Source organism: Hypomesus transpacificus, chromosome 5 (assembly GCF_021917145.1).
Source record: "Hypomesus transpacificus isolate Combined female chromosome 5, fHypTra1, whole genome shotgun sequence".
NCBI lineage: Eukaryota > Metazoa > Chordata > Actinopteri > Osmeriformes > Osmeridae > Hypomesus > Hypomesus transpacificus.
Window position 1 is genome coordinate 1,727,596 of NC_061064.1, and position 24,010 is coordinate 1,751,605.

Sequence of the window (24,010 nt, forward strand, 5' to 3'; positions counted from 1 at the left end):
GGCTATGTAATGGGCAGAAATTTGACAGAAAAACAAACAGATAAAATCCCCCTATTTACATCAGCATTTCTAACCCTAGACTTAATATTTGGTAACATAGCCTTTGGTCAGGAGAACTGCAATCAAGTTCTCTCTCTCTATCTTGGCAGTTTGTCCCACTACTCTGCATGCAAACTTTTTTAGTTCTCCCAGAATAGAAGGGTGCTTTCTAACTGCTGTTTTCAGATCTATCCACAAGCTTTCTATGGGATTGAGATCTGGTCTCATTGCTGGGCACTTCAAAACAGTCTAGAATATTTTCTTAAACCATTCCTGGGTGCTTTTTGAAGTTTGGTATGGGGTCTCTTTTCTGCTGTAAGACCCAAGACCTTTGATGAAGACTGAGCTTTCCAACACTGGGTCTGACATGGCGCTCCTAAATACCTTTTTTAGTCACCTGATGACATGATGCCACGCACACGTTCAGGGCTCTCTGGGTGAGAGGAAGCAAAGCAACCCCAGAACGTCACTCTGTCTCCATGTTTGCTTCATTATGTTTTCTGTAACGAGAGAGATTGGGTACCATACCGAACAGATGTAATTTGGTCTCATCTGTCCACAGAACATTCTCCCAGAAGGACTTTGGCATGCTCAGATGTGTTTGAGCAAATTGAAGTCAGGGCTTTCTCATCTTTTTCTCTCAGGGTACTCCTGGGCCTCCAACCAAATAACCCCCCTTTCATTTATCTGGCTGCCGATGATGTGCGTCGAAAGTTTGGTACCTTGTCTCTGAAGGTCAGCTTGAATCTGTGTCGTAGTTAGCCCAGGTGCTTTCTCCAATATTCCAACAATCCTTTGCTGCAATCTTCCATCAAGTTGTCCACGTCCAGGGAGGTTGCCTACAGTGGCATGGGCCTTAAACTTCTTGATAACATTACGTAAGCTGGAAACTACAACATCAAGGTCTCTGGAGATGAACTTGAAGCCTTGAGATTGTCCACGTTTGGCTACCCTCTTCTGTCTGACCTCCTCCAATAGTTCTCCGGTTGTCTTTCTTTTATCCATGCTCATTGCTGCACAGATAGTGATACAAATCAAATGAATAAGCCCTTTTCTCTATGCAAACTGGTTGAATATGTTTTTTATATTCCGCATATACCTTCAACACCACAAGAGAGTTCAATTCCAAAGTAAAGGAGATCATTTGTTTAGAATCGAATCATTTCTACTTCTAAAAGATGCCAGTATAATATTGTCCAGGCACTTGGGGGATTTCTTTGAAGAGATTTTGCTAAGTTTTGTTCAACTACACATCAAACACAATCACATGTACATCCCAAAATATGTTTTAATTTCAACAGTTTTCTTTAAAAAACAGTGCATTATTATATTTTTTTTAAGTGCAAGGGTGCCTATATTTTTGGCCAGGACTGTAACTACGAAACACTCACAGTTTTCTGTTTGTGTCAAATACACTAATAGTAACAAGGTTTGATTGACATCAATACACAAGCACCATCATACCTCTCCCACCGCATTCCTCACTGATCTATTCTAGGTGAGGGCAGGACTGAATGGATGACAGCCTTGAAAAAGCACTTTGTACCTACTAGTTTTAACTCAAGGCTGTCTGCAGATTCAGCAAGGACATTTCTCTAATTCAACGCATGTCCAATAATATTACAGTTTTTGTTACAAAGCAGGAACTGGGAATATTTTTTATTTATTTTTACATAGTAGCATAACATGTTTATAACCTGTTGCCTTTCTGATATCAAGTATCATGTCCTAGTAAATCAAGACTGAAACTCTATATACTAGCCAGACAGTGTTGTGCTCTGGACTTCTATATAATGCAAGTTTGAATTGCTCAGCAATAAGCACTGTACTGAAGTTATCGTCCAAATATGATTGTGGATGACGTTGTAGAATAGTTTATATAAATATATATAAAATTATGTCATGCCAATTTACTACTACTGTTAAATGTTAATGCTATTCAAATGCATACAACTAAATATGTTAATAGACAACCATGGACAACAGTTTGTAAAGGTGAGACTTTTAAAGACACAATGTGAAGCTGAGTAAAATATGATTTTGTGAATGCAATTCTTTCATGTTCCTGTTGAACACAGTCAATGAAATATTCATTGTCTTGTTTAACTTGAAAGCCTAGAACTTTCATGAATGAGATTAAGGACAAATGGTTCTTTTCTGAACAAATGATGAAACAGGCAATGAACCAGTGGGGAGTTCCAATAAAATCACTGAATCATACAACCCTCACGATTGTGTTGCAGCCTCGCAGTTTAACGTTCTTTTATTAAAACAAAATTAGCTCATCAGATTATGTACAGATACTTATACATAAATGAAGAAAGGAATGCTCATATGTCAAACAGATCATGTTTCATGTAGGTCCCAGCGGTACAGAACAGACGTTCCTTACTAGGCCGAATATTTATCTTTGTGGACATTACTGAAAACAACACCTTAGAAATCCTCATTTGTGATGGTACCAGAGCAAGACCTTTAGGCTGAGATAATGATGGAATGGATGAACTGAATTCTTCTGACATTGGTATTTAGGTAAGTATTTGAATTTATATTTGTAGTAAAATGATGTGCATGCCCGCAGTGTCTGTTGACATGTTACTGTTCCTCTGGACTCTAGACAACACTACAGAAATGAAAACCACACTGCTGGTGGCAGTTAACTAAAAAAAATGTGTCCATCTACAACAATACATTTACTTTCTCAGACCATAACAAGAAGTAGTGTGGGAACTTTGTATTTCCTTTTTATCGTTTCTGCTCTTTTCATAAATATTTCTGTGTGTTTCTCAACTTGGAGCGTCTTGTTGACAACAAACTTTTCTAAAGGGGAAACTTAACCTTCAACACAAATGAAACAAAACCACAACTGTGGAGCTCTTTGAAGGATTTTTTTTTTTATGGTTCTACCCAAATTCAAACCTGTCTTCGAGTTTCAAGCGAATACCAAACTGAATTTGAACTTAGCGTTATTCTATCACACTGTACCAACTCAGGTACCGATCATAATAATCATAGTTATTCTGTTTTTATTCATATGTTTGTTTCTTAAGTGTAGCTACAAGCTGGAGGGTCCTCTTCTTTGTGTGACGTGACTGTGGACTGTGGAGCAGCGGTAAAGAGACTACAGGGAGTAGAGGGAACGGGTGGGAGAGGAGAGAGGAAAACACAAGGCTTCCAAGAAGAGAAATGCCAAGGCTGAAACATAAAACCCTTTTTTCTATAATTCAAGGTTACAAACAGATCAGACCAGAGCGATAAATTTTAAAGTTTTTTCATCTATAGCTGTGACTACTAAACCTACTAGGTTTTTAGTTAATTGATTGTAGTACACCTTTTAATTTAAATTAACTTAAACCCGTTTTGGATACAATGAAGCTTCATTCGTTAAGTAATAAATAAACATATAATACAACATTAGACCAAGCAAACATCAGAAAGCTGAAAAAAATTGTCTTTAACACAGAACTGTTCATATACAATCTATTCCATTCCACAAACAGTTTGACTGATCAGTGAGACTGTTCACTATAACTGTGCAGCCTAATTAAACAGTTTGACTGATCAGTGAGACTGTTCACTATAACTGTGCAGCCTAATTAAACAGCATCAGAGTAGGCCTATCAGTATTTCACACGAAAGAAACATTTATAGCCTACTGATTTTATTTACTAAAACCTTCCAAACATCCGTCAATAATGATGTTGCAGCTATTGTACAATACTGTACTCAAGTTCTCCAACTGTTTAATATGATCCACATGGCTTGTTATTTTCAAGGTATGTGGTTCAGCTGCCAGGCTAACATCTGCCTGTAATCCTGCTTTATAGAAGAGTGAGTCATAGAGTCACTAGACGTACTGTAGCATGATTTGTCAACTGACTTGACTACATTTTATTGGCAAGTCAGAACATTTGTCAAACTTTGAGGTATTAATCCAAATCCAGAAACATTTCTTTGATTGATTTGCAGTGCGTTGTTGATTCAGATACTTTCGGGCTTAAACAAACATCTAGAGCAGCGATTCCCACCCTGTGGGCCATGGCCCACTAGTCATCCGCTAAGGTAATACAGGGGGGTCGCCAAACAAATGAAAACTAAAGTATGAAAAATAAAAAAATATCAAAATATTGATATTTACTGTTGGTAAATGATTATTACAATTCTTACTCATTTTTATATGACATTTTGCCTTAAATTCATCATGACCAAAACGCTAATAGTTACGCTTGGCACGTTGATGAAATACCAACTGACATGTCCACCTTAACTTGAATACACCCATTTCAATCCACTATGCACCCATCACTTCCGCATATTGTATAACCTAGGTCTACAACTTCCAGTAGCGAGCAGTTACGTAAGTTCTCAAACAAAAAATTGCGTTTTGTAGAAGAGTTTGGGTGGTCTTCCTAAAATGACAATAAACGATGTACATAGCATTCTATGCTGCTGTCCTTCAACCAGGAGGGAAAAGGGGTTCAAATTGTATGTTTGGAGCTACATCGACTATTACGAAGGTAAGGTTTACTTACACAGGTCTACACAGTAAAAGTTGCTAGCTAGGATAGCTCTAGCTATCTAGGATTTAAGCAGTAATGTTAGCGAGGCTAGCTAGCGAACCATTTTTTGCTAAGTTGTTTAATTATCTGTCAGCTTGCTTGCTAGTCGTTAATGTTAACTCACATAAATAATTGGTCTGTCATATGCCTATTTGTTCCCAATGGATGATGTAATGTAACATACCTTTCTCAGTGAAAAACATTCACAATGTGTGCTTACTGTGGCGCTGATAGACAGTTTGTCATATTTGATCACTCAATACATTCAGCCGTGAAAGCAAAGAGTTTGGCACGTGGTGTTGTGAACACGTGAGCGCAAATTAAGTGAACGGGTGTATTGGAGATCGCGAATACAAGCGGCCGAAATGAGCTTTCTCCGCAGGGTGTCCGGGCTCTCCCTTAGAGATAGGGTGAGAAGCTCGGTCATCCGGGAGGGGCTCAGAGTAGAACCGCTGCTCCTCCGTGTCGAGAGGAGCCAGCTAAGGTGGCTCGGGCATCTGATTAGGATGCCTCCTGGACGCCTCCCTGGTGAGGTGTTCCGGGCACGTCTCACTGGGAAGAGGCCCCGGGGAAGACCCAGGACACGCTGGAGGGACTATGTCTCTCGGCTGGCCTGGGAACGCCTCGGGGTCCCCCAGGAAAAGCTGGTGGAAGTGGCCGGGGGGAGGGAAGTCTGGGCCTCCCTGCTTAGGTCGCTGCCCCCGCGACCCGATCCCCGGACAAGCGGCAGATGACGGACGGACGGGTGTGTTGGACGGCCGCAAAAAATGTTTAAGCGATGCAAGTGGGCCGCAAAGTGGAAAAGGTGGGGAATGGCTGCTCTGGAGAAATTACATTACATGTATTAGTGAGAAGTAGCCCATTGTGACATATATTAGTGAGCCGTCCATTTAATGCTGTCCTCTGCCTGACCCATATTGCAGGAGAACCATAGCAGGTCACACGGGTCAGTCCGAGTGGAGGATCTCTGCTTGTACGATGATGAGGAGGTGCATTGTGCAGGCAGTGCTCCGTGGGTTCACCTGAAAACAAGGCTCACCCTGAGTTCTGCCATTCACAGATTAAATATTAACCGTACTGGTATCCACACACCAACATCTCCACTAAGACAGCTGATATTGCATTTAAGTTTGGGTTTCAGATGCCAAGCCACATCAAACAGGAGGGGCATGTAAGAACTATGTACCATTTTTGCAAACACACTTATGCCAACCATTGTTTAAAAAAGTAAAATAAATATGGGAAATTTAGTCAGATGGAACATTCACTGAATTAACAACCGTTTTCCAGGGGATTCTTAAAGACCAAACTGTACAAAAGGTGCATGTGCAGCAATTAGCCTGTTTGTAAAAGAAAGCCTTTCAAACTAAATTGGAATCACCTCAGTGTTACATACAGTGCAATCCCCACATGACTTTGGGTGATGTGTGTGACCCAACACACACGCACACACGCACACACGCACACACGCACACTGCCTAATATTGAATTGTGTATTTTGTTGTTGTTTGTGTTCTTGTGGTGGCTAGAACAAGAACGAGGCTACTCAAGTTTGAAGAGAAAAATCTGTACAAACAAAACAATGAAAGCTAAGTCTTCCCCTTTGGCTGCAGGTGTTAAATGTTTCAGTCACGTTCTTATCTGAGGCATTTCTGTGTCCTGTCTGTTTGGCAGTCACTCTTGGCCTTCAGAAGAGCAGCTCCCACTAGATCAAAACCCAGTCATCCAGCACACAGCACTGGGTGAAAGACTGTTGCCCATTAAGACTCATTCCCAAGTGAATCAAGTAACAGTATAAAAAAAAACTGTCATGGATTGTCTTTTTTCTCACATTTATAATCTTTAGAAACCATCTGTACTTTTGGTATAAATAATTCTTGGACAAGATTCTTTGAAAATAACATGTTTTTTTTATCATCCTCCAGTGTTGCCACCCTTTTTATTAAGGTTTTCCTGGGCTAGCCCAGCCCAGCTCACCACATGGCATGTTACTAGGTTGGAATCAAACAGGCCTATTGCATGTTATAACCTTCATAAATTATAAGGTCAAAAGTTATTATAAGATTTATGTTTTTCATAAGTTTTTTCATAATGCACCAAATCCCCCTAATCATAGAACAAACTGAAACTCCAGAAGTATGTATGCATGAAATAGCCTAATGAATTTAACTGAGTTGTCAAATAATATTTAAAAGGAAAGGATAAGGGTTTTTTTTCTGTTCTGTGAAAGCTGACGTAGTGATTCATCCCACGCTTTAACCTTTGATTATCTCTTTGGATGGTAGACTATGTAGCCTAGACTGAACAATGATTTGCTTGGAAAAATATAACTTGTTTTGTTTAGCAGTCTAATAATGTCTGCTTAGCCAGGCTTGAAAGCCTGTAGTAAATAATGGGCATGTCATATTTGGAAAATGTTTGTATGTATAATTAATCCGTTGAATTGCATTCTGTTGTGTGGTTACTTGGCTACTTGTTTAAAAGAGTTTGAATCTACAACATCTGCTGATGCTACAAACAGCTACAGGTGCATGGCGGTCCGGTAGTCGCCATGGCAATATATACACAAATATATATAATATATATATATGTATATATATATATACATATATTGTCATTTGATCACGAAAGCAACAGTGCTTTCATTTGTAAGCACTGGAGGAAGTTGACCAAAGATTGGATTGTCTGTCATTTTCATATGATCTCGTCCTGTGAGGTAGTGATGGGAAGTTCGGTTCTTTTTACTGATTCGGTTCTTTGAATCTCGTTCAGTAAAATGAACGAATCTTTTTTCGAGTCATTTGTTCATTTCAGGGGGGGGGGGGGGGGGGGGGGGTTGGGGGCTATACGTCCACTGCAAAGGACGTATAGCCCCTATACGTCCACTGTAGGTTAGTGCATGACATGTGCACCAGCAAATACTATTTCAAAATAAATTCCTGCATTAAAATAATGTATCATGAGTTTGTATGATTTGGTCATGTATTATCACACTAGCATTTAATTATCACGTCAAACAATTACACTGCACTAAACTGTAAGTGTAAATGTAAAGTGAAAATAACAAAACCAGTCAGTATGATGACTTGAGCGAATATCATTCATTCACGTCTTACTAAAACAGCGGCCACGCGAAAGGGAATAAGGAAACTGTTTCCTCTACTAAAAAATACAATGCGGGTCACGTGAAAAAAGGATCCAAAGACTCGTAGAAAGACCGAGTCGGGGAAGGAACTAATCATTCGTTTCCTCTAGCTACAGAGCCTATGCAGGTCACGTGAAAAATGATCCAAAGACTCGTAGAAAGACCGAGTCGGGAAAGGAACGAATCGTTCGTTTCCTCTTGCTACAGCCTATACAGGTCACGTGAAAAATGATCCAAAGACTCGTAGAAAGACCGAGTCGGGAAAGGAACGAATCGTTCGTTTCCTCTAGCTACAGAGCCTATGCAGGTCACGTGAAAAATGATCCAAAGACTCGTAGAAAGACCGAGTCGGGAAAGGAACGAATCGTTCGTTTCCTTTTGCTACAGCCTATACAGGTCACGTGAAAAATGATCCAAAGACTCGTAGAAAGACCGAGTCGGGAAAGGAACGAATCGTTCGTTTCCTCTAGCTACAGAGCCTATGCAGGTCACGTGAAAAATGATCCAAAGACTCGTAGAAAGACCGAGTCGGGAAATGAACGAATCACTCGTTGAGAGGACTCGTTACTCCCGAGTCCTTATAAGGATTCGTTCAAAATGAACGAATCGTTCACGAACGACACATCACTACTGTGAGGGCTGTTGGCCATTGGTTTGCCTGTAAATGACAAATGATGTGGCAAAAAAAGTGGGAAAAAAACCTTTTGTGAGGCTTGGTCTAAATATTATCTGAATCAACTTTGGGGAACACTGGACAAACTTTGAGAAAAAATAATGTTGTTACACTTTTTCATAAAATCCATAAGCCGCAAAAAAATGAAGGAAATTGACGTTGGACTTGGCTTGTTCCCAGTTCCCCCACCAATGTGGTACGCAGAGCAAAGTCGCACACATGAAACTTGGTGAAAAAAATCAGGAGTCTATCCCCAAATAGTGTGCAAATTTGCAGGGCATCGATATTTTGCCCTTATTCCCTAACTAAGAGCAGTGATCTGATTACCTAAACTACACCATTAAATGGACATCATTCGCTTGTCATGATGCTTTTTCAAATCAGATGGCATCAAGCAGACAGAAAACAGTTATTCACGTTCAATAAATAAGGTTGTAGTAATAAGGCCAACACAATACAAATCCTCACTCATTTCACAAGTTTTTTTTACTATGCATGACAGGCAGCTAACCGTGCGCGCAGGGAGAGGGCAAACAGGCATGTCAGGGCATGTCTGATCCGAGCACCGCTAGATATTCGATAAGTCCGTAGCCTACGTGGTCGAAAACAACAACACCAAAACGAAACAAACAGGTGGCCTCATACTTCATTCAGTTTCATTGATGAATCAAGGTAGGTTGTAACAAAGACAGTTTCATTGTAATGTTTTGTTGTAGATAAAGTTGCAATGCAAGATTGAGTTTATCGGTGAGGCAGCATCAACATCTGCATGCTTGCGGTGCCAACGAGAGAGCTCACAGCGTTAACCCTTAATGCTCTTTACTACTTACATAATTTGAGTCTATATAACTTTCTTCTTTTTTTACCTTGTAGTAGCCTATAAGGCATGTAGAGAATAATTTAATGATGACATGATCAAATAGGTTGTTGAAGATGGTTGGGACTTCTCCACAGTGCTTGCAGTATGTTAAGAATTAATATTTAGCACCGTGAACATTATTTTACCTTTCATTTGCTTGCTGGTCTACTTGGAAGGTGTCATCATTTGCATCCATGGACTGCACAGAAAACCAATACAGCCTCAATGAAGAGTGCCATCCTTGTCTTCAGTGTGAACCAGGCCTGGAGCTGTCCGAGGTGGGGTGTTTTCCTTATCTGTGTTATTATTTTCATATTGATCAAACTGAAAAATGGCCCCCTTTAGCTGTTCTGTTATACTACTTGACTAAACTGATGAGGAATGTTTCGTATGGAAGTAAGTAAGAGAATGATACCTAGCTTGTACATTAGAAGACAATAAATAATCAATTGGCTTCCCAAACATTTAGGATAGATGGTGATGCCACTGGCAAAATGAACATTTCACAGCAGTTTGCCCCAAAGACCTTGATCTGAGTTTGGTTCTATGCTCCTGCACTGGGGAAGCCTGTTTTAGTTACTGTCTGGATTTGACTGTACCATTTTTTTTCAGGGAGCATTTTTCCAAGTTCACACAAGTCAACTTGGCAGGCATGCTTACAATCTTTCCATTTGCTGCGAGAGATTTTTTGCCAAAAGAGTTTACGGTTACCCATGACCTGAAATAATCCCGCTCAATGAAATAGGACACGCTAGCAGTTTAGACTCACGTCTGTCTGTGGAATAGCTGTCAGTTTATATGTTTATATAACAGGAAAGTGGTTGGTAAAATGTTTTAATAAACACAGTTCAGAGATGCTGAAACTGTACTCTGTCTTGCTCTCTAATATGGACAGTACTGTATATCTTGGTTTTTTGGCCAGGACTGTGGTTACGGAAATGGCCAATCAGCTCATTGCACCCCTTGCAGTTTGAAGACCTATAAAGAGGATTGGGGCCATCACAACTGCAGATTTTGCCAGTCATGTAAACGCTTGAACAGACAGGAAAAGTCATCTTGCACGTCACGGAGGAACGCAGTCTGTGGGAAGTGCTTGCCTGGGTTCGTACAGCGTTTCATGCCGTTGTGCTTCTTGAAAATAATCTGTATTGTTTTCGTTAGTAACTTGACACCAGCCCTTTTTAACGATGAAAGCGTTCCCTCCTAAACATAGGTGGCGCTTGTTTAATGAGCTTGTTCACCTGTTAAACAGTCTGGGGTATTCTGGGGTATTCTTTTATTTGATCCAAACAGATTTTACAGTAAAATCCGTATTGATGGGCTGCAGGATCTGGAGTGCATGCCATGTGTGTCCTCCTCATCTTCTGGGCAGCAGTGCAGGAGTAAGGAGCAGAAAAACCCTCTTCTCATATAACTGTTGCATATAACACATTCACAAATAACATGTGCGCTGCACATGGATAGTATTATTTGATCTGGTTACGGCCAACGAATAGTTAAAAAAACAAATATTTCAGGTACTTTGGTACTGTGTACATAGTACAAACCCAAGTCTGTTCGTGTGTTTTGCAGGAAGCCGAGGAGTTGATGTGGAAAAAGAGTCCGTTTCAGGCATCCTTCCCCAGGATAATGCTCCTGCTGACACTGTTTCTGTGGTCCTGGTTACCATGGCAATCACTCTCTCGGTTGTGCTATTGATATACTTCAGGCAGACCATACTGCGGAAGTTCTATAAAGGTACCCACCAGTTTTATAGCTGCATGTCAGTTTATAAAACAGTCTTGCATTAAGGTTGTAAATTAATTTTTGAAAGTGCAAATGAATTCATTCTAATACTGTGAGTTCTGTCAGTGTGTGTGTGTGTTTGGATTATTATTTTTTTTATCTGGAAAGGTACAAGTAATCCTCCTCAATCTGTGCTTCTGACTCAATGAATTATCTCTCGCTGAAAGGATGCCTGGCTTTTAAAAGTAAAAGTCAGATTGACATGGAGAGTGCCGCCTGCAGAGTGAACAGGGTCACCCTGAACCCAAACCAAGAAGAGCAGATTCCAGGTAATTAGCACAGTGCACCACAGCTAAGTGTCTACATAATAAGCAATTAAAATGTCTATGTGTACATTTAAATAGCTTACTGCCAGAGCATTTGACTGCAGACTCCACAGGTTTTAAATCTGTACGTCTCTTAGGATAAAAGTGCCTGCTAAAATAATGTATGTCGGTTGCACGTGTAAATATGTTCCAAAAAATAGGGGTCTGCAGCCTCAGAACAAAAACATCATCTGTAGACATCCTCAGGTCCTTGTGGTGTTTTCACGGCAGCTGATTATGGGACCCAGGGAGATGAGTTAGACCTGCCGGAGTCTGTTACTATCACACCCCAGCATCCTCCTCAGGGCTGCAGTCAGACACCAGACGTCCAGCCTCTGGCTCCAGATGTAACTGATGGTTACTGCTCCTCTGGGTTTGAGTCTCTGACATCGTCCGAGCAACCCTTTAACAGCCAGGAGCTCACCATGGCGACCCTAGCTCTGCTGACCCGGCAACCCTCCGACATCCAGGAGGTCACCGTGGCGACCCCGGCTCCTTTGGAGGGGTGTGCTCGACGGTCCCCTTGCCCGCCGTCTCAGACAGCCCAGGGCCACTGCGCTTCCCAGCTTCAGGACAACTACCAGCATGTTCCGGTGGAATGCACTGAGATGGATATCCACAGGGTGGTTTCTTCATCCCTGGACCTCCTCCACTGCCAGACGGAGCAGCGCTGCAGCTCCGGGAGACTGGGGGCCAGGGCCGTGTCTGGGGGTTTGGACGACCCTAACAACAGCAACACTGTCAGGGAACAATCGTGGAGTCCTTCAGCTCGCGTGAAGGAGCCACTTGACAGCTGTTTCAGGATCCCACAGCACAGAGGCTGTTGCAACAGTCCTGGATACAGTAATCGGGTAATTACAGTTAGGATGGCAGGCCTGTGTCGTCTGTTCCTCTCGCAGAGAGAGCTATTTACTGCTCCTTAGAGGACAGAGCACGCTCGTTATATTTTATCATGACATTTTATTTTTTCATTAAAATAATAATTCAACAGGTTTTTTATGGTACTGTAAAGTGTGACCTTATGTCAGAATTCCCCCAAATGATTCATCTTATATTTATTTGTTTATATGTTTATCTATGAAGGAATTCATCTTTTATGATGTGCTGGTAGAAAATCCTTATGTTATAGCATCGCAAGAACAACAAAACTCTGCATGATTTCTAACACATTGCCTTTTCCTTGACATGACTTAACCCAGTATTAGCCTCAAGTGCAAAGTTGACATTCTTTTTGGGGGAGACTGTCATCGTCTCCAAGGTGATAAATGTAAATCCTGACTCCATTTCTGTTTTTCAGATGACAGAAACACTTAAAGTGTGAAATGTGAAGACAAATTCAACGGTAAAACAGGGTAGGTTTTAATCTTTTTTGAGTACATCTAAGAAGTATGTTTTACCTAGTCAATACAAAGTTCAAACAATGGCCACTGTACCCCTGGATTAACACATGGCCAAGCAACAGCCAATCAAGTGAAGTATGGCCTTCGTAAAATAAGTTAAGCACTAATCAAACCAGTAAACCTGAATAAGTATCATAATAAATCAGAAAACCAATTCAGACAGAAAAGTTGAAAACAAACAAGATTCTCCGTTTATGTGTCCCCCACCTGTTGTGCCCAGTAATAGATGTGATGTGCTTTTACTAATGGACGTTTATGTGTTTGCATGTGTATAATGGGACCAGGTGTGGGTTTGAGGAGGCTCCCACAGACTTTGATGGAGTCGCTGACCCTGGACCCGATGCCCCCAAGACTGCAGAATCTCAAACGGGGTGCTGAATCAGGGTGCCGTGCTTCGAGAGGCCTGTGTGGGTTTAAGTACAGTGCCCTCCAAAAGTATTGGAACAGTGAGGCGAATTCCTTTATTTTTGCTGTAGACTGAAAACATTTGGGCTTGACATCAAATAATGAACGTGAGACCAGAGATCAACGTTTCAGCTTTTATTTCCAGGTATTTACATCAGGATCTGATGCACAACTAAGAAAATATCACATTTTGTTTGAATCCACCCATTTGTCATGTGATCAAAAGTATTGGAACAGATATACTTAAAACATATTTAAGTGAATAAGACTTAATATTTAGTTGCAAATCCTTTGCTTTCAATAACTGCAGCAAGTCTGTGACCCATTGACGTCACCAAACTTTTGCATTCTTCCTTTTTGATGCTTTCCCAGGCTTTCACTGCAGCCTCTTTCAGTTGTTGTTTGTTTTGTGGGGTTCCTCCCTTCAGTCTCCTCTTAAGCAGGTAAAATGCATGCTCTATAGGGTTTAAGTCTGGAGATTGACTTGGCCAGTCTAATACCTTCCATTTCTTGCCCCTGATGAACTCCTTTGTTGTTTTGGCAGTGTGTTTTGGGTCGTTATCTTGCTGCATGATGAAGGCTCTGCCAATCAGTTTGGTTGCATCTTTCCTTAAATTGGCAGACAAAATGTTTCTGTAGACTTCCGAGTTCATTTTGCTGCTGCCATCATGTGTTACATCCTCAATGAAGATTAATGAGCCCGTCCCAGAAGAAGCCATGCAAGCCCAAGCCATGACATTACCTCCACCGTGTTTCACAGATGAGCTTGTGTGTTTGGGATCATGAGCAGTTCCTTTCTTTCTCCAAACTTTAGCCTTTCCATCACTTTGGTAAAAGTTAATCTTTGTCTCATCAGTCCATAAAACTTTGTCCCAGAATTTTGAGGTTCATCTCTGTACTTTTTGGCAAATTCCAGCCTGGCCTTCCTATTCTTCTTGCTAATGAGTGGTTTGCATCTTCTGGTGTAGCCCTTGTACTTTTGTTCATGAAGTCTTCTGCAAACAGTAGATAGTGATACCTTCACTCCTGCCATCTGGAGGTTGTTGCTGACCTCACTAACAGTTGTTTTAGGGTCTTTCTTTACAGCTCTCACAATGTTTCTGTCATCAACTGCTGATGTTTTCCTTGGTCTACCTGTTCGACGTCTGTTACTTAGTACACCAGTAGTTTTCTTCTTCTTCAGGACATTCCAAATGGTTGTACTGGCTATGGCCAATGTTTCTGCAATGGCTCTGATTGATTTTCCATCTTCTCTAAGACTCACAATTGCTTGTTTTTCACCCAAAGACAGCGCTCTGGTTTTCATGTTGTTTTCACCTCTGAATACAGTCTGCATAGACAAAACCTATCTTACCCAATCTGAACCTGAGTGTAGACATTCAGTGGTATTTATTGATTGAATAATGTATGTAATAGGACACACCTGGGCAACAAAACACACCTGTCAGTCACATGTTCCAATACTTTTGCTCACGTGACAAATGGGTGGGTTCGAACAAAAAGGTGATATTTTCTAATTTGTGCATCAGATCCTGATGTAAATACCTGGAAATAAAAGCTGAAACGTTGATCTCTGGTTTCACATTCATCGTTTGATGTCAAGCCCAAATGTTTTCAGTCTACAGCAAAAATAAAGGAATTGGCCTCACTGTTCCAATACTTTTGGAGGGCACTGTATGTCTCCTGTTATCTCACCTCCTGCACTCTGCTGGCTGTACCTGACCCACTCCTACACCACGTACCTCCAGCTGAGCTTTGACACCCAGATCTCTTGTGTGGAGATGTTTTGAAGAGTCGACCCTACGGCGGTGCAAGGTCACATGCTGCAGGGGCTAGCTGTGGAACGGATACTGGGAAGACATCCGTTAACATCCGCTAACGACTGTTTGCGTAAATGTTAATCAGACTGACTGTTTGAACTCAGGTAGCTCAAGGAGGTTCCTCATCACATCTTGTACTTTTATTTTATGATGTTTGTTGTTGACATTAGATCCTTTTCACTGGGTTGTCTTTGTTAAAGGCTGATAAAAGGTGTATCAAAACAAATACTGTTCTGGGATTTTTCTCTCTACTTATACGTGGACGGGCTGTGAGCGCACAGGCTTACAGAGACCTCTCATGCCTCTTCTGTGTATTACATGATGAATAGTCGACCAAAAAAAAGTCGACGGCTCAAAATTGAAAGAATCAGTTGGGTAAGGTGCATCAAGATAGGGCCGTTAAAAATAATTAAGTCAATGTAATTTAACGATTCGAAACTTTCTAAATTTCTAAAACGTAAAACATGATTCTAGTGGAGAAAAAAAAATTGGGACATTTTGGAAGGAGTTCAGTTCACAATGCTATGCAGTGGCTTTTGGCTGTGTTCTTAAATAGATCCGATTAGCGCAGGCACCTTTCCAAGTCAGAGGCATCAACAGATATTCTTCGCTCCCAGGACACGAGCAGCAATGCGGCACCCCGCTTTCTTGTGAGGTGAGAGGCCGGGACTACGGGTTGCAGATATATTACAAATATAGAATATTTTATACATGTACAGCAAGAACAGTAGACTAGTGCCACCTTGTGCTGTGTAACCGTAACTTGTGCGCAGTGTGGAAAGCACATGGTTTAACGAGTTAAAGTTAACGGTTAGAGACCGTTGTGGCCATCTGAATGAAAATTAACCAACAAGAAAAAGATAATAGAATAACTCACCGCTAAGAATTTGACGGGCACAACAACCTTAAAAAACCCATTAAGTGCTTCATTTTACACTAAAAAGTACCCGACTCGGTTTAAGTACAATTGTATAGCCTACACGAGATTCAAGAGATCTTGTGGGTCACCGTGCAATGGTTTCCGCGTCACTGGGCAGACAACTGAAATGACTCATCCACGATCTTGTTTATAAACAATTGGGTCATTAAGGTATACCTTAATGTTGCACATCTTTTTTTGTGTACAAAATGAATCCACAACAACACACTGGGCTCCGTGAATCTGTTTATTACCACAGAGATGGGGTAATTACGGGATGGCACAGTAAGGGAATCTCACACCAGGAATCTCTTCTCTTTCTCCACGTCTCGTTTTATTGTTTGTGCTTGTGTGTCTCTTTGATGGGTTCCAGTAAAATGTTCAAGCATGTGGGATAAGAAGATAAGACATTGACACAGGAGATAGAGATCCATAAAATCTAAATATCCTTCTCCCACATATAGTCTACATTACACTGCTTATTTGAATCAACAAACAAAATAAATGATGACTGTTTACCAAGCTCTAGAGTTAAAACTGTTGAGCTAGTACTTTACCAGTTTACCATTTCACAATGTAAATAACACAGCACAACACATTAGGCTAAATGTCTAAATGTTTCTAGCATTCTGCACAAATAATTACTGTTTCATTATTTTCGTCATCCACTGAATGCAGGTTGTATGAATGGCAGATGAAACTCATCACTATGCAAAATCATCCTTCATTATTCAACACTTCTGAATTAACATCATCTACTGCACAATTCTAACAAATGCGAGGTTATGTTTTACACATTTGCATTGACCTCCCTGCCCACCACCCCACCCCCCCCCCCCCCCACCACCACCACCCCCACATCTTTCAAGCAATAACTACACCCCTGCTGTCATAGGAGAGCAGTGGTACTGAAATTGCAGTATGTTCTACGCAGCTGGCTGAATGTGTTAGCATGTCGATTGTTTTACGACCTTCAGATAATACAGCTCCTTTTGGCTAGCACAGACTAGCTCTATGCACCACATGAATAATGCTGTAAACATGAGAAAACAAGATGTAGCACCTCTTTATAGTGGTAATAGCTTATTACAGAGACTGTGTGTGTATGTGCAGTCTGTAACAGCCTCATCCTTACCATTATATCCATATTGGTTTGAAAGGAAACCCTTAGCAAGGGACCGCTTCCACCTTTGGGCGAAAAATAAATATCAAAGACTTGAGCTCTGCCCTAAAGCTGCTGTTCAACCAACAGTAAATGAACGGATTGTAGCAGGTGCTGCTCATGGCGAACCAGTGAAAGGTGAAGTAAAGTGCGTTATTAGTGTCAATGGCCTTGCTGGAGACCAGAATGACATAACAGTTGAGAGGGAACCAGCAAATAGCAAACACAGCCACCACCAGCATCAGCATCTTCAGAGTCATCTTCTTCTTGCGTCTGTGGGCGGCATACTGGGCGATAGTCACATCCCCTATGGCGTTGCGAGTCCACAGCTTTTTGGCCACGATGACGTAGGCGATGGATATGATTGCCAGAGGCAGCACGTAGAGCAGGAAGAAAGTGGCCAGGTCCAGGTACTTCCACACCACGTCAGACGGCTGAGGGAAGCTCGACAGGCACACCATACGTACCTTCCTGTGACTAGGAGAGAATAGTTTCACTTAATTTATTTACAAAATTGTTGGAGCACATTTGGCAGTAATATGCTGTTTATTTCGGGGCTGTTATTGTTGCAGTAGTTGAGCTATTAATGTTCCACTGTGCCTGGTAGCTGAGAAGCTGTTCATTTGCATGTTGCCTTGAAAGATTATAGACCGTTTTGTATGTTCGTGTATATATGTAGCTTTGGATAAAAGTGTGGGCTGAATTAATACAATGGAATGTACTGTAAATGTTTTATATTGATCATATATAGACTTTTACTGTGTAAATCTATATACATATATATATTAAATATTGATTTATCTTGATACAATTTTTACCAAATGGAGCAACCTTACCCAAGGTCAAAGCGCAGCAGCTTCTGGTAAATGGCGTGAGGTAAGGAGAAGCAGGAAGCTGTCACCCAGATCACAATGATACAAATTACTCCACGGAATTTTGATATCCGCTGTCGCATTGGATGCATGACAACCTACAATAGAAGATGGCTTTGTTAAAAACACTGATAGGTTTCGTCATAAATAAATAAATCCATGTGAGATATTAATCTTTGATTACTTGGTGTCGGTCCAGGGCGATGGCCACCAGGGTCAGCGCTGAGACATGGACAGAACAGTACTGGGCAAAGCGACTGACGTGACACATCAGCTTGCCAAACACCCAGGTGCTGTTCACAAACCTAGTCTGAAAAACACCACACACATGAGAAACAACGTCAATTATAAACATACATGAAATCCAGTCAGACAGTTTAGGAGGATGGCATTATCACCAGAGGATCCATGATTTTTTTCCAATCGATTTAACCTTAGAAGGACTGTACATTACAGTCTAATTATATTGCACACACTTATCTGACACTTCATTACTTACACAGCAAGATACTTTTACACAGAGGCTAAGTAAGCAACTTAATGTTAGAAAAGTGCATTGTGGTCAATCGGTTAAAGACTACATATCTCTAACATGGTATATAGCCTTTTTTAAATCTAAATCAGCCTGAACATTTTATGAAAATGCAATAATACACAGTCTAGATTGAAAACAAACCAATGCAAGAGAATTTCAGCAGTTACTAGTTAAGTACTGTTTGGTGATTTCATATTTCATAATTTATTAAACATACCCAACGTATCAGACGCAAATAGGCTAAACATGGTTTAAGAGTTATTTTACATGGTGTTCATAACTTGCATAAGACTGTAGGCAACACTTCCTATACACTTGTTTCAAATGTATCATCACTGGGTCAGTCGTCTTCACCTGCTCCAACTTACCAATGTGAAAGGTGTGTTGAGAAGAGTAATCATTAAATCAGCCACGGCCAGGTTCATAATGAACAAACTGGTGACAGAATGCATCCGCTTGTTCTTTAACACGACGTGACAAACCACAATATTTCCAAAAAGTGAAATTGTGATGATGACTGAATATGCAAAAATTAGAATAGCTTTTGTGGTTGAATGCTGTGATTCGGTCTCATAACTAGTACCATTGCCGTACATTCCTTCATCCAGGGAAAAATTCCAAAACGAAGAATTTGACGACGAGTAGAAATGATTGAGAAAGTATGCGGTGTTATTCATTGTATCTTCGACTTTACACATTAAGTTGTGTCTACCTGTTGAGTACGGAGGAGAAACCTATACTATCCTGTCCATCTAGGATATAGGCAATGACTACATTTGGCTGCGCATCCTCTTTCCTATCCAAACCCCCACTGATCATTTAAGTCGTAGTCTCCGTTGACTGCCTGCACGATTTCATGCTCACTGTGCGTAGTGCGTGATTGATTAAAGGATAAACACAAACAAATATAAGTAATCTCTCTTAGGCTATAACACTACAACGTTTTGCCATTTCACCATACGCATGATTTCGTTTTAAAATGCATGCCCTGAAATACCGATGTAGTGCCGATGACTCACAACATTTTAGGTTAAATGACGGGAAACCCAAGATACCCCTCCAGCCCGCCTCTCTCCCCTTCTCACTTTTGGGTAACAACATTTCAAAAATTAATTGTTAGCCTCTGGATGGCGCTGCAAAGTAGACTTGGTCAATTACAATTTTTGAGAAATTCGATCTAAGTAAAACAACGTGTTCTACTGAAAAGATTTCAGAGTAAAATTAGCTTTTAGGGGAATTGCAGAAAACATGAATATTATACGACGCATAAATACAAATCCTACTGATTGTGAACAATGTAGCTTCACGTTTCCCCTTAAAGAGTGTTCTAAAATGGCGCTCTATTATAAACTGAGGTAGCCCAATGAAAGACAGTGGCACGCCTACCAAGTTCTAAAGCGACTGTAATAATATAGATAAGCTACATTTGGAGGCCATGGCTGCAGCTGTGCATTGAGTTAGTTAGTGCTACCATCTGATCACAAGATAACACGCACGCTCCCATTCACTCCGATGAGACAACCCGCTGCGGAGGCAGGAAATGTGAGACTGTCAGATAAAAAATGTGTTTATTATCTTAAAACATCTTTGAGAAGTAAGCCTCTACCGCAACCGGTTACCCTAATTAGATAAGGACTCATTATTTCAATTTTGTATGTAGCATTTTTAACGTTTTGAAATAAAGGTTATATTCAGCCGTTCAACATGATCAGATTAAGAAATACTGACGTTACATTCAAAGACTCAAATATTAAAACATCAGGCCTACGCAATGAAACAAAATAATACATGAACATTTGGATAAACATTTAATGTGAAAATAGGCCTATACATTTAGTACGGAAACTTACACCTGAAATGCCCTGAGGAGTTACATTTGTGGTGCATTAGTGTGTGTTATATTAGTATTCTTTGTTGATAATCAACATAATAATCCTACCTGCACACAGTACATCGTGGACAACAACACAGGCAGCGCTAACACATGAATGGACCAATCAGCAGAACTCAAGATGATTCATCTCAGTGATGAAGTAACTCCAGACACGGCTTGCAGTCAAGGTCGGCTTGCAGTCAAGGTCACCAGCAGAATGCAGTTTGCCAGTAGAACAGTAGACAATTGACGCCTCACTTGGGGTATTTGACAAACTGACACCCTGTGTACTGAGTGTTCAACTCAGCTTGTCAAACACACTAAGTGAGGGGCCTGCTCTCTGAAGACAGCCCTGTGGAACAACAACACAACTATTGTGCAGTGGTTATTTATTAGTTAACAATGCAAGTTAACTTTACAAGTTCTCTATAGATACAGATTAAACTGCATACTACTGACTGGTTTATTTACCTATCAGTCACATAGTAGGCGTACTCTACCCTAACCGCCTCAACAACCCCTGAGCCGAAGTACTATGCTGCAGCTTTTGACAGATATTAATGTTGGTCTAACAAAGGTAAAACTGTCTGATTCATTTCTGCCTTCTGTCAGTAAATGTGATATAGGCTACATCAACACCATAGAACCATTGAATCAAACCCCACCTCCCACAAGGTCATAGATCTAAAGTTTTCATGTACAAACACAATGCATACAGACTGACAAACTATTCTAGATTTCTTTCTTTCTCTGAAAAGTGCTGTACCTAGTTGACAGGATTCTTCTGAAGTTCTGGCGAGCAGACTGCTTGATTGGTCTTCTCCGATCAAATAGAAGGGATGCCTCTGTTCCCCTGAACAACTGCCTGATCATTACTAAGCTACAGCATTATAAAGAGGAAGCAGAAATAAGGAAGATAAGTGCAACGCACGCTGGCAGGAAATGTCTGGAACCAAAGTGACAACATGTCAGGGTTGTGAAATGCTAAATGGCAGTTTGAAAATGAGTGTTACATGTTCCACTGAGGCTGTTTGTTCTTTTTATGAACAAACAGCTTTATGGTCCAGCTCCTGGTTGAAACATAAAAAAATGTGGCCTATGTATCTGATGTTTAGACCCCCATATTCTGTCTCGTTGATCATAATACAGGATGGTGAAGCTGATCTCCTATCAGGAAAGAAAATGGTTTTAGCAGCCAGTAGCGTTGGTGAGATCTAAACCCCACTGGAGATGGTACTAAACTGTCACTGTAGACACTGTAAGAACAACAACCCAGGGAGCATGTAAAAATGGCAGGCAGACAAATAGGCCAGCAGGCAGGTAGACAAGTAGGTAGGTAGGTAGGTAGGGAGGTAGGTAGGTAGGTAGGTAGGTAGGGAGGTAGGTAGGTAGGGAGGGAGGGAGGGAGGGAGGGAGGGAGGGAGGGAGGGAGGGAGGTAGGTAGGTAGGTAGGTAGGGAGGGAGGGAGGGAGGGAGGGAGGGAGGTAGGTAGGTAGGTAGGTAGGTAGGTAGGTAGGTAGGGAGGGAGGGAGGTAGGTAGGGAGGTAGGGAGGTAGGTAGGTAGGTAGGTAGGTAGGTAGGTAGGTAGGGAGGTAGGTAGGGAGGGAGGGAGGGAGGGAGGGAGGGAGGGAGGGAGGGAGGGAGGTAGGGAGGGAGGGAGGGAGGTAGGTAGGTAGGTAGGGAGGTAGGGAGGTAGGGAGGTAGGTAGGTAAGTAGGGAGGGAGGTAGGGAGGGAGGTAGGGAGGTAGGTAGGGAGGTAGGGAGGTAGTTCATTGTTTGCTGGTAATGAGGTGATTGAGAGGGATGTACAGGAGATACTCCCTGGTTGTGTCTGACTTTTGTCTCCCTAGTTGAACTGGTGCTGAACATCAGAAAAACGATAATGTATTGACTTGTGAGATCTCAATGCTCTTATGGTTCTTCCCTTTCTTCCCTTTGGGACTTATTTAGTTTTCACAATGTATGCTTCATGTTTTGATTACTTGCAACATCTCATTGTTGTGATCAGTGACCTGTGCACTTTTGTAAAGCTCTCTTTTGGAAGTCGCTTTGGATAAAAGTCTGTTAAATGCACACATTTAAATGTAAATGACTTGTGAAGTCATGAGTAATTGCACATTTTACACCAATAAAAAAAAAATGTTTAGATGGAGTGGAAACCTACTTTCACAGGGCATGTGAGTGTGAAATTCAGTTAACCACTAAAACATTTTTTTTACTTCCTCTGGCCACTCACTTCCTCATATGAAAACCAAGTTATATCTACTTAAAAATCACATTCAAAAGATCTTATTCAAGAAGAGGATAGATGGTGGATTTGAAGTGGAAAAGTCATTGTTTAGTCTCTTTTTCATCTGGTACATTGAAAGAGTAATAGGCTGTGTGAGCGGAAATTAAACCAAGTTGTGTCACCAAGAGCTGACCAATCAAAACACATCAGACTGGCTGTGAAGGCAAACACATTTGTTAAACTTCACCTTCTGTCTTATTGTCATAGTATATTATTTTTGCTTCAAACATGATAACAACTTTAAACACACATCCCATTTAAAGGGGCATTAATCCTATTCCAACTGTCAAAAAAATGTGCCTAATCTCACAAGGTATGGCAACATGTGAACTTTACATGTAAACATGTACACCGTCTGTCAAAAGTTCGGAAACACCTAGTCTTTTGTCATTGATGGGCAACACATGCACCTCCTGTTTTTAATTGTTTTTAATGCATGAATTCAATCACTCAACCAGGGACTGTAGGGCAATTAACCTACATGTATTTAGGCCTAATGAGTTAGCATGTTCTCCAGATATTGCCTAAGGTGACAGGTTTATGAAAATTAAGCTTTTGCATCAATATATGTATTTTTTTGTCAAAATAAATCTTCATACCATTAAATAACCTATTTTGTTGCATATAAACAACAGAAACATGCATGTCTTTCTCAAAAACGATAAAAGACTAGGTGTTTCCAAATGCTACATGTAAACATGTACAGTAGACTAAAACACAGTCCCCAGGGTTCGTAATGACTAAGGACTCATTTCTTACAGACACTTAGACTCTCTTGGGGATGCGCTACAGTTCGTGTTTTACATGTGGACCACACATACACAATTATAAATTATTTGAGTTCCACAATCATGAGCCTTTTCTGCTTGGAAAGCAATTGACATACTGCCTTTAGAGACTGTGAATTAACAATATCAGGACATTGTTAGGCAAGCAGCTGTTGTGAACGCCATAATGCTCAAAAGTCTTCAGACACAAGGTGGTGGTGCGGTTGATGGTGTCTCGAAAGAAGCCAATTTGCCAGTGAATAGTTTAGTTTCAGTGAAGGGATATTTGATAGAATCATGCGGGAAGTTAAAAACCTCTTGACACAACATATTGGCTGTTATTTGAAATAGTTGTTGAGAAACACGTGGTCGATTTACATCTCGCAACAAACAGAATTACAACTCTGTAAAGAATGCTTTTAAAACGCGTTTTTAAAAGTCAGAACATAGTGACAATTCTTACTGGTGGATGAAACCTACGTCCGAAAGCACAAATGCTAACTTCATTTTATGTGTTTTTTATCATGTTAAACTGATAGGCCCTTGAGGTCTGACTGTCAACTGACTTTAACACTACAATTATTGCAAATGTTCGGGGAAAT

At 40.9% G+C, this 24,010-nt stretch overlaps 2 protein-coding genes across 7 annotated transcripts; one reads left to right on the forward strand and one right to left on the reverse strand.

The window, feature by feature from the left end:
• The first annotated feature begins 8,923 nt into the window (after positions 1-8,923).
• On the forward strand, positions 8,924-13,254 carry eda2r (ectodysplasin A2 receptor). 3 transcript variants are annotated; one of them, XM_047020386.1, is made up of 9 exons: positions 8,924-9,088; positions 9,452-9,553; positions 10,198-10,376; positions 10,569-10,657; positions 10,848-11,012; positions 11,228-11,329; positions 11,573-12,216; positions 12,663-12,717; positions 13,050-13,254. In XM_047020386.1, the coding sequence occupies exons 2-8, from the start codon at positions 9,470-9,472 to the stop codon at positions 12,684-12,686; spliced, it is 1,287 nt and encodes a 428-aa protein (XP_046876342.1). In that variant the 5' UTR covers positions 8,924-9,088; positions 9,452-9,469; the 3' UTR covers positions 12,687-12,717; positions 13,050-13,254. The 3 variants fall into 3 exon arrangements, with proteins under 3 accessions (XP_046876342.1, XP_046876343.1, XP_046876344.1); XM_047020387.1 differs by having other exon boundaries at positions 11,597-12,216; XM_047020388.1 differs by having other exon boundaries at positions 10,245-10,376.
• A 3,515-nt stretch (positions 13,255-16,769) lies between these two features.
• Positions 16,770-21,243, reverse strand: gpr83 (G protein-coupled receptor 83). Of its 4 annotated transcripts, none has more exons than XM_047020369.1 (5): positions 21,118-21,243; positions 18,847-20,703; positions 18,128-18,253; positions 17,908-18,041; positions 16,770-17,548 (listed from the first exon to the last, which is right to left on the reverse strand). In XM_047020369.1, exons 2-5 carry the CDS (start codon positions 19,174-19,176, stop codon positions 17,077-17,079), a joined length of 1,062 nt encoding a protein of 353 aa, XP_046876325.1. In that variant the 5' UTR covers positions 19,177-20,703; positions 21,118-21,243; the 3' UTR covers positions 16,770-17,076. The 4 variants fall into 4 exon arrangements, with proteins under 4 accessions (XP_046876325.1, XP_046876326.1, XP_046876327.1 ...); XM_047020370.1 differs by having other exon boundaries at positions 18,847-20,722; positions 21,118-21,228; XM_047020371.1 differs by having other exon boundaries at positions 20,418-21,228.
• Between the last annotated feature and the right edge of the window lie 2,767 nt (positions 21,244-24,010).

Coding starts and splice junctions, on each gene's coding strand:
- eda2r (XM_047020386.1), top strand. CDS start 9,470: ATGGACTGCACAGAAAACCAATACAGCCTCAATGAAGAGTGCCATCCT. Junction 9,554..10,197: donor CAGGCCTGGAGCTGTCCGAG/GTGGGGTGTTTT, acceptor TTTTTTGGCCAG/GACTGTGGTTACGGAAATGG. Junction 10,658..10,847: donor TTCTGGGCAGCAGTGCAGGA/GTAAGGAGCAGA, acceptor TGTGTTTTGCAG/GAAGCCGAGGAGTTGATGTG.
- gpr83 (XM_047020369.1), bottom strand. CDS start 19,176: ATGTGTAAAGTCGAAGATACAATGAATAACACCGCATACTTTCTCAAT. Junction 18,254..18,846: donor TCAACACACCTTTCACATTG/GTAAGTTGGAGC, acceptor GGTGTTTTTCAG/ACTAGGTTTGTGAACAGCAC. Junction 17,549..17,907: donor CTGCTGCGCTTTGACCTTGG/GTAAGGTTGCTC, acceptor ATTCTCTCCTAG/TCACAGGAAGGTACGTATGG.